General features: G+C 33.4%; 1 protein-coding gene across 1 annotated transcript; it reads right to left on the bottom strand.

Annotated features, from left to right (window-relative positions):
* Positions 1-678: 678 nt before the first annotated feature.
* Positions 679-10,346, bottom strand: LOC127698338 (ankyrin repeat domain-containing protein 17-like). The gene is made up of 2 exons (XM_052201746.1): positions 10,208-10,346; positions 679-4,362 (listed from the first exon to the last, which is right to left on the bottom strand). Exons 1-2 carry the CDS (start codon positions 10,213-10,215, stop codon positions 2,559-2,561), a joined length of 1,812 nt encoding a protein of 603 aa, XP_052057706.1. The 5' UTR covers positions 10,216-10,346; the 3' UTR covers positions 679-2,558.

Here is a 10,346-nt window from a genome sequence, read left to right as displayed (position 1 = left end):
TTTAAAACGGTTAGTCTTTTTTCCTCAAACTTCTCGTGATTCAGAACAAATCAAGTAGGATATTATAGAGTTTTTTATAAGCTTAGTCAGACAAGAAATATTAGTTTCAATTGGATTAATCACTTAAGGTCTATTTTAAAAATACTGGATATAGATGAATGGATTCAGCAAATCTAGATCAGTTAAAACTTAAAAGTAACTGCATGTGTAAGGTAAGACACAAATATGATTTTGTCCAAAGCATGGTATGATCAAAAAGAAAATTCATGAAGAGGAGAATGTTATGGTCAATCAAATCCAAGAAGCGAGTCATTAACAAAACTAACGTGTTGTAATAAGAAAATACTCACAAAAACGGGAAGATTGACAAACTTCCCAAAAGAAGAAAGAATTCGCCACTTATATGTATAATTAGTCATTATAATATTGGTACTGAGTATCATTATCTTTTTGAGTGTCAGTTTCTAGGCGTAGGTCGTAGATGTTATCATTTAAAAAAATGATATATAGGTTTATAAAAGTTCTATAATGTCCATCATACTAAATTGTATATTGTTAATATATATGCCATTATGACATTCCCCTTGCAATACAAGTATGATGTGTCTAAGTTACCCATTAAGTTCTTTCAAGACCTGAAAGCTATTATATTTTTATTTTCAACCAATGACTGAAAAGAACATTTTATCACCTTTATTTGATTATCATATAACACGTACAGCATTAAAAGATATGTTCATTTAAATTAAAAAGGTTATAAACTGCAAAAAAGCTTAACACGTAAATATATCCGTAACAATAATATTTGCAGACATCTAAAATTGGTACATGCTATGGTAAAGCCACATTTGTAACAACAGCTGTATATGATTTAAACATTTAAATATATTAGAAAAAACATGGAGTTTGACAGATGCCCCTGTTCTTAAAGTTTTCTTCTGAAAAAAAAATCTGTTAAACTTTAACCTTCCATATATATTATTAAGTCACAAGATGGAAGTATTAAATATAATACTTCCATGGTCACAACATATCTCTTTAGTAGTATTTATCATCATATGAAGGAAAATATATGTGTATTGTTCCCTAGGCTCCCTTTTTTAATATTAAAAACAATTATTTATTTCTTCACTAACGACGACCAGCTTAAATGTGAATTGTGAAAGTTCCGATATAAAAAATAGAAATTTGCTATTACGATCGATACCAGACCTGTCTATCATTCATTGGTCCCAGTTATGCAAGTGTATAATACAGTGATACTACAAATGTATTGAGGCTAAAAACACTCAAACGAGAATTCGACTTCTCTTGGATAAGAATGTGCAATAATCTAATAGAACAAAACGGCAAAGTAACCAGTGTGAGCGCTTCTTATCATTTGGTATATTTGCCAACTGATCTAAACGTGGCAAAAACGATCCCTACGTAGTTAATCAAATTTCAAAAAGTTGTTAACCAACCAACATGGTCACTGTTTCTAGATATAAAAAAATACAGACAAAATGGTAGTTTTTAATGGCTATCTCTGTGAATATGATATCTGATTTTAGTATGTATCGATGGATTATAGATATTTTACTTGGTTAGGGCCAAATTTGAGTTTGAATCTGTTAATTTTTAGACATAAACGACCCTTAAAAATCCCGAAAAGGAGATTTTTTTATTTACGAGGTCTGTATTGAACCGATACTTGGTGTATAATTGAACAATTTGGCTTATTTTGTCCTGGATGTAATACTTATGACTTAATAAATCCACTGGACTAAAAAGAAAATTATAAATTTTCTGAGTTATATCCATCCTGATTTTTAGCGCACTATTTCGTATTCAGTTGTTTAATGAGCACTTTTATTATTGTAAGATCATGCCATCATTTGACATACAAAACTGGTATCTTTTTGACGATTTGAGCTTTTTGTAATTTGAGCAGTTTATGGCTTATTCCATCGAGACTACGTTCATTGAACACGGGTAACTCTTGTAAAAATTGTTTATTAAAATGCAAGTGTTTATTAATGGTCTGACTATATATTCATTTAAATGTTTGCTTAATTCTGCCTAATACATTGGATGAATGCAAATCCTAATTCGTCCAACTGAACATGGAAATGATTTGACCTTGTTTTCCCAATCTCAGAGGTTCAAACAAAGCTTTCAATTGTAGTTGGAAGTGACATGTACCAGACGAGCTGTACGGTACATCACCTTGGAACATAAAGTTAATGCATCCGAGTAACTAACAAGGTTAAATTTTATGCAGTATGCGATCGATCGCATTATGTCGACAGGATATTCCTCCGAGTTGTGTTTCTTTTGTACAAATTTTTAAAATGCAAAAGGTCTCAGTCGTCAATTTACATATATAATGTAATTACTGGGATAACAAAGGAGCGAAGAAAGACCTTGGAAATGTACATTGTACAAATAGATAACCAATACTTATGAGAATCATGTAAAAATTGAAGTTTCTTTTCATATATACTGCATGTTTCATAAGTTTTATACCCATGCATACCTACATATACTAACGCGTCTAAAATATGTTTGTGACTAGTCTACTCAGTGTCCAATTCCCCAAATAAAATGAAAGTTTTGATTGATGTCGGTAGGTTGAGCTTGTCTACTATTTTTGGAAGATTGGTCTGCCTTCCCAAACAGATTCGTATACGATTTCGGCAGTATTCCGTCAATGGACGCGGAACTGCAGCAAGGTTTCTAGTATAATCGACCATGTCCGGTTCTAGCGCAGTCATTTTCTCCACAACTGGCAGGTGATTTCTCAAAATATTTAAAGTTTCTTCACAATAAGCAGCGACTAAATAACGAAGAACCTGCCTTTTCTTTTTGTGGACGGCATGTTCAATAGGATTGCATGGTCCACAGTAGCTACTTAATGTCGACTGTACATTGTACCTACAGTTAGCATTCAACAACAATTTAACAGATTCAATACTAAAGCCGTCAACAGCAAACCATAGCGGCAATGTTCCGGCATCATCTTCAATGTCTGGATCAGCACCACGTTCAAGAAGCAAGGCAACAAGCTGTGGACAGTTATAAAAAACAGCTTCATTGAGTGCTGTCATACCATGTAAACCTTTAAAATTTGTATCTGAACCAGCATCAAGCAAAAATCGAGCCGCCTTTATCTGCTTACCGTTCACGGCTGATATCAATGGCGTTATGCCATCTCGATTTTGAGCATTAACATCAAATCCAGAATCAATTAGCTCCTGGCAGCATTCCATGCTACCTCCAGAAGCTGCGAAATGAAGAAGAGAATTTCCGTTTTTCGGTCGGACAACCAAATCAGCACCATTTGATATGAAGAAGCGGACGATACTTGCCTGGCCTTTAATAGCAGCATTGTAGATCGGTGTACAGCCTAGTGAGTCTTGGGCATCGATGTTTGCCCCGGCCTTCAGTAATACTTTACAACACTGAAGGTTTCCCCTTTCTGCTGCTAAATGGAGAGCTGTTCTCTTGTTGTAGGCAGCCATATTTACATTACATTTTCGATTAACCAAGAGATTAATTATTTCGTCGTGACCATTCAGGGATGCCATCATCAATGGTGTAAATTTACGTATATCTTGAGCATCTATTTCTGCTCCTCCGTCTAGTAAAAGACTACAGACCTCAACGTCTCCATGTTGTGCTGCAAAATGTAGGGCAGTGGCAGCACTATGACTCATTCGATTTACATCGCAATTGTGACGAAGAAGCAGCCTTAAAACTTCAACAAACCCCTTTTCAGCAGCACATATTAAAGGTGTGTTCCCGAATGTATCTTCCTCCTCGAGATCAGCATTTGCATTTATAAGAAGGCGGCAAACTTCTAAGTGACCGTTTTCAGTTGCACAATGAAGTGCAGTTCTTTCATGGTAACCTCTACGCCTAACAGACGCGTTTTTCTCAAGCAAGTACTCAACGATTCCCAAATGACCATTTGTAGAGCCTAAAATTAGCGGTGTATCTGCACGTGAGTTACATATATTTATGTCACACTTTGAATCTATTAGAAGACGGCATATTTCCAAATAACCATCATTTGAAGCATAATGTAACGGACTGTTTCCTATGGAACCACCTGCAAGATTGACATCAGCATTCCATCTAATGAGGAGATCGACAGTTGCACTGTGTCCGCCTCTGGATGCTAGAGTTAAAGGTGTATATTCCTCGTTGTTGTGGACATTAGGTGATATCCCAGTCTCTAAAACAGCAACAGCGCAGTCAATGTTACCACTACCACAAGCGAAAAATAAACCATCTTTTAAATCTGCTTGGCTGTATTGATGTTCAAGAAGAATTGATCTCAGTAACTGTACATTGTTTCCGGTAATGGCATCAAGGAGGCTAAAAAGTAAACATCAAAATTGATCAAAAAGTCAAATGAAGAAGTTCGGCAAATTATTTCTTATAACAATAGAGGATTGTTTATTGTGTACTTTAATACATGCAAATAGCATCATACAAATAATGACTCCAATCTAAATACTAAACTTACTCATGAAGAACTACGTTCATCGAAAGCTCATATAATCGAAAGAAATTTTAAACAAAACATTATTTTCGATTGATCGCTTTCTGTTTGATTAATGTCCAGTAGCAATACAAATTTTTGCAAGTTTTGTTTTAAATTAACCCCATTGTTTCACACTTAAGATTTTTGTCCGCTTACCGACCAGTTTGCTGTAGGTAAGACCATTTTTGTCCCTTATTGCCCCTACTCCTTTGTACATAATTCTGTGGAAGCAATATTGCATACCTGGTAAAAAAATGTTTGGAGCTATTCCAACCAAAACTTCTTCAAATACTGAACAGGTCTAATAAAATAAACAATTTAATCAGTACTTTTTGTGTAATATTTATTCTTCTCATTGTTGAATAATAGGGATAACCACAGTTTTGTAAGACCCGTGCTATATAGAACTCAAATCGAGGAATGATACTTTTTTTAAAAGGCACGTGAAGTACAGGACACTTTGGGAACTTTAGAACAATTCTTTAACTTTCAATAATGGTCAACTGGCTCGGTGGTCTCGTGGTAGCGTTCTCGTAGACCCAGTTCGGTTGTCCAGGTCACACAAGACGGTCGAATCGGAGTCACAATAATGTGTCCCGAGTAGGGCGATTATCTTCCTATGGGCGTTTTACCTTGTGAACTAGCAAGTTGAAAATCTAGCTCAGCGTGTCAAACTAGTTTGAACTTCTTGAAATAAGTTGGATATTTTACCTAAACAGTTAGTCACCCTCAAGGTAATACCGTCTGTAGACGATATTTGACAAAATTACTCGGCTTAAAAATTAAAACAAGAGTGCACACGCTGAAATTCTCGCCTGCTTTACTGACCATTGATTTTATATGCTGAAAGTCTTAAAGATATAGATGTAATTAAGTATCACACAAACTTAACATTTTTAAAGATCCATAACAATGAGGTCAGATAAATCATGTACACATTACAATTAATTCATACACCAAATATAGTTGACCTATTGATTACGGTAACTGAAAATAGACTAAAACACAAAAAAGTAACATTGACCAATGAACAATGATAATGGGATCAAGGTCGGATGATACCTGCAAGACAAACATGTACACCTAACAATCATTCCATACACCATATATAGTTGACCTATTGCTTATAGTACTTGAAAAACAGACCATAACACAAAAAATTTAACATTGACCAATGAACTGTGAACTATGAAAATGAGGTCAATGTCAGATGAAACCTGCCAGACAGACATGTACCCCTCACAATCATTCCATACACCACATATAGTTGACCTACTGCTTATAGTATCTGAGAAACGGACCTTATGTAACTTAAACCTTATTACTGATACATGAAATGATGTCGAGGTCAGGTGAACCCTGACTGACGGACATACGGTTGAAGGCCGTACGGTGACCTATAGTTGTTAATTTCTGTGTCATTTGGTCTCTTGTGGAGAGTTGTCTCATTGGCAATCATACCACATCTTCTTTTTTATATGTAGACGTTGCAAGGAACCAATTTTACAAATATGGTTATCCTATTGCTCATAATAAGTGAGAAATTCACATGACAAAAAAAAAAAAAAATAAATTTAAGCAGTCGTTGAATCATGAAATGAGGTCCAGGACACTGGGCATATGACAGACGGGAACTTCGTAACATTAGGTATACAAATGCATACAAGGTATGAAGTATCCAGGTCTTTAACCTTCTGAAACATAAAGCTTTATACAAATATTTTACACCGCCGCCTCCGGATAGTAATCCCTAGGTCTCGCATACAGTTATTTTCGTCGCAGGCGAGACAAAAAACTGGCCTTAACTTTATAAGTTCGAAATATCTTTCAGTTTTGACTAAAATAAAAAAAACTAAAGGCTCTAAAAAGCCTGTGTTGTACACCTAAGTCTATGTGTATCTTCAACAATGGATACTCTCTAACATTGTGGACTTGAATAGAAGAATAGAACTCATGACAAAAATCTCTCTTTTGTTCATCTTGTATTGCTATTTTTTCTGTTTACAGTTTCTCTTATCTTCTTAAGTCCTCCTCCCCCACCCTCCAAAAAAAAAGGGTGTAAACAATCGCAATTTAAAGGCAATCACTCCTATACAGAGTCTACTCACAATATCAGCAAAATTTTACTTATTTGTAGATATTGTCTTGTTGATCATTTTTGCTTTTAACGTGTCTGTATCTTTAATAATTTTCAACATAGTAGGCAAAATGGCAAAACAATGTAAAACTTATCATTAAAGAGCAAAACTCCAATAAGGAGTCGACTGAAAATTTAGGAAAATTTACTTATTTGTAGATCCTGCTTGTTGATCATTTTTGCTTATTCAAGTTTTTATCTATCGATTATAGTTTTCAAGATATTAGACAAAAACGCAAAAATTGGTAAAAATCGTCATTAAAGGGCAATAACTCCAATAAGGAGTTGTCAGACGATTTCGGCCATTCTGACTTACAAGTAGATATTGTCTTGCTCATCTTTTTTGCTCTTTAAAAATGTCAATCTATACGAATTCAATGACATCGAATTATTCACTTGCAAGTGAATAATTCATTAGCAATGTTTCATAGCATATTTTGACAAAATTGAACCAAACTGGCTGCTTACATGTACAGCGAATTATTATTTCACTATTTCAATTTCATTAATGATTAAACAACAAAAAACAACATATTTTATTTTTTTCATAACTCGTAGCTAATGCCCCTATAAAGAGCAATAACTCCAATAAGGAGATATCAGACATTTATGGTCTTTAAATTTATTTGTACATCTTATCTTGCTGATCATTTATGCTATTTAAAGTTTCTCGTTATCTATTACTAGTATTATGTTCAAGATAATAGGCAAAAATTGGTAAAATTCGTCATTAAGGGCAACAACTAAAATAAGAAGTCGACTAACAGTTTTGATGAAAATTTACAATAGGTAGATATCAACATTCTAAACATTTTTGCCACTGTCAGATTTTTTCTTTTAAAAGCGATTTTTGCAATTTATTTCACAGTTAGGGGTCATTTTCAAAATGAAAAAAAAAAACAGGGACATAGTGTTTAATTATAACAAAAACCTTATACACATACTTGATCTTACCCAAGGTGATATTCCACAAAGCCTCCGAGGAGCATATATGGTAGAACGGTCGATTTGGGTCTATTCTACTATGTTATTGAAACCCTTCAACAACATGGCGGTAATACAACTCTTTACATTGTTTGTTCTTTTCGAGATTTTCCCGTAAATGTGCATCTAGGGAGAATAGTTACGATGATTCCCGCAAATTTGTATATGAGGAGCATACGCTTTCCCGCAAATTTTTATCTAAAACACCAAAAGAGGGCAATCGATTTCCTGCAAATTTGTTTATCAGATTGCCGAAAAGTATGATGGCATATATAAATATATATATATCAAAACAATAAAATAAATTTCGTAATCAATTTAACCTCTGACAGCTCATTGGGTAGCACCTGTCTCATGATAGATAAATAAAAAGTATTTATTGAAACAAACAGATGCGGGGTATAAATATCAACAGAATACGTGCCATGTCGGACAAAGAAATTTAACAAATACTGTTATAATTTGCCTTACAACCTTATTTTTAATTATGGAAACAGTACAAACATTAAGACAACCACGAGGTACATAAAAATACCTTGGCAGTAAATAAATTTATAATGTATAAGTACAGAAAATAATCCGGGACTGCATGAGTCCTCAGTATAACAGCTTCGGTGTGTACCTTGTGATTTTGACAACATTGTGACATACTTTTTTTATTTGTAACAAAATAATAAAAATAAAGTTTTAACCTTAAAACTAGCTATTAGCAAAATTTATTTGTTCAAAACAATTAAAAGAATGGACATAACATTGTTCAAACCAAACCCCAAATATATATCGGAAGTATAAAGCATGTATTTCATATTACATACGGCATACCAGTACATTTTCGTTCTCCATATCCTTCGATTCAAAATTAGACAAAAAATTAAAATGCGTAGCGATGAATCATACTTCGATTTCTAGGATAAATGTAAAAATATTGAAATTTCTGTAAAGAATATAATTTGGATTATTTAATATTCAAATTCCACTAGGTTGCATTAACTTTCCGATTTTCGATCTCGGGAAACAAAGATCAGGGATATTCCATAGCTTTTTAATACCTGTTCCCCCGAAAACACATATCCATGATATGCACATAATGCTGACTTACTGCTATAAACTACATTTTTGTGTATGTGTTCGTCAATTGAAAGTCCCGTTACGATAAATATGGGACCTGTAACATGGATGATTATGGACATACAAATTAATGAATAAAAACTAGTAATTGTAACATGGACGATGACCGGTCTATAATTAGAACAACCTCTAATGAATCTTGTTTTGCGATCTCAATATTATATGTTTATATCATTCTTGATTAAGGAATATTGAATCATTCGGGGAAGGGCATATTACCTCTTCTCTATCCCATTTTTAATTTCATAAGTTTTAAATATTAAAAAAGTAATTGTGTCTAATCTTATTTTACATAATATTGTATTACACGTATAAGCAAGACAAAGATTACACAAACATTCTTAATGTTATCTAGGTTGTGTGATTAACTAGTGTTACATTATCCAATTGCTTTTTTAAATGTAACTCAAACCCGAATATTAATTCCACGTAGACCGTCGATGTTCAAATCAAAGTAGAATATAAGAATGAAATCTTTTAAAATGTGCCACCATTTCGTACCATGTCGAAGATTACATTTGTACATGTACGTATGTCTGTGTAAGCATTAAAGTCACTTGCACTGCAGATCGGTAATCTCTTTTAACATTAAAAGTATATATATGAGAGATGAGATATATGTCAAGTGCAACGAGACAGCAACCAAACATAACAATACAAGCAGAAAATACACCATTAACATGATCGTATTTACTGCATAACTACTAGAATTTATATATCATTATACATCATTGGAAAATGAAATGTGTCGTTTCTATGTGTTCACATGCATATGATGTATTTGATTATTTTGGTAAGATGCCAAGTCTATTTTCAACAATATAGTACGTCTATTTCCATGTTGTAACATATTGTAATATAAACTTAAACTACAATCATCTTAAGTATGATCAATTGTATATGTATTTATAATACGAACACGGCGAAAGTCGATAACCATCAAATAACCATCATACTTGAAGGCAAGCAGGCGTTCTAACATTTAAAAAAAAAAAAAGTTCTTTTTTGAGAAAAATGCTGACTAAGAGAATTTATACGAATAAAGATACATAAGCCCCGATGTTCAAATATCATTATATGTTTGCATCTTACTTTCACTTTCAATTTACTCGAAATCAATGACGATGTTGAATCAAAGCAAATGAATCTTTGAAATGTGTCATCGTGTTGTACTATGTTGAAGATTAATATTACATGCATGTTGTAGGAGGAAAAGAAAAACAAAAACTATGTATGCCATGTTCACAAAGATAATTTTAAGCCTGAAAGTTAAGGATTAATAGCTGCGATTAATACAAACTCTTTTGACGGTAAAGCATGAAAGTTTATCGAGGTTCCTGATATTATAATGAGCTATGATATTAGCGTAATGCAGAATGAACAATTTCAGTGTATTCCTATGAATTTAAAAGAAACAAAATGCTTACCCGGACATTATCAGTCTGTGAACTGAAGCAAATACTCATTCTACAACACTGTCAAAGCATAAATCGTAGTTCATCAGTCACAAATTCAACCTGTTTACAACAGAACATATTTACTTCCGGTTGGCAAGGGGAATAATTA

Source organism: Mytilus californianus, unplaced genomic scaffold, assembly GCF_021869535.1.
Source record: "Mytilus californianus isolate M0D057914Y unplaced genomic scaffold, xbMytCali1.0.p SCAF_4, whole genome shotgun sequence".
In the NCBI taxonomy this organism is placed as follows: domain Eukaryota; kingdom Metazoa; phylum Mollusca; class Bivalvia; order Mytilida; family Mytilidae; genus Mytilus; species Mytilus californianus.
This window is presented reverse-complemented; position numbering and strand designations above follow the sequence as displayed.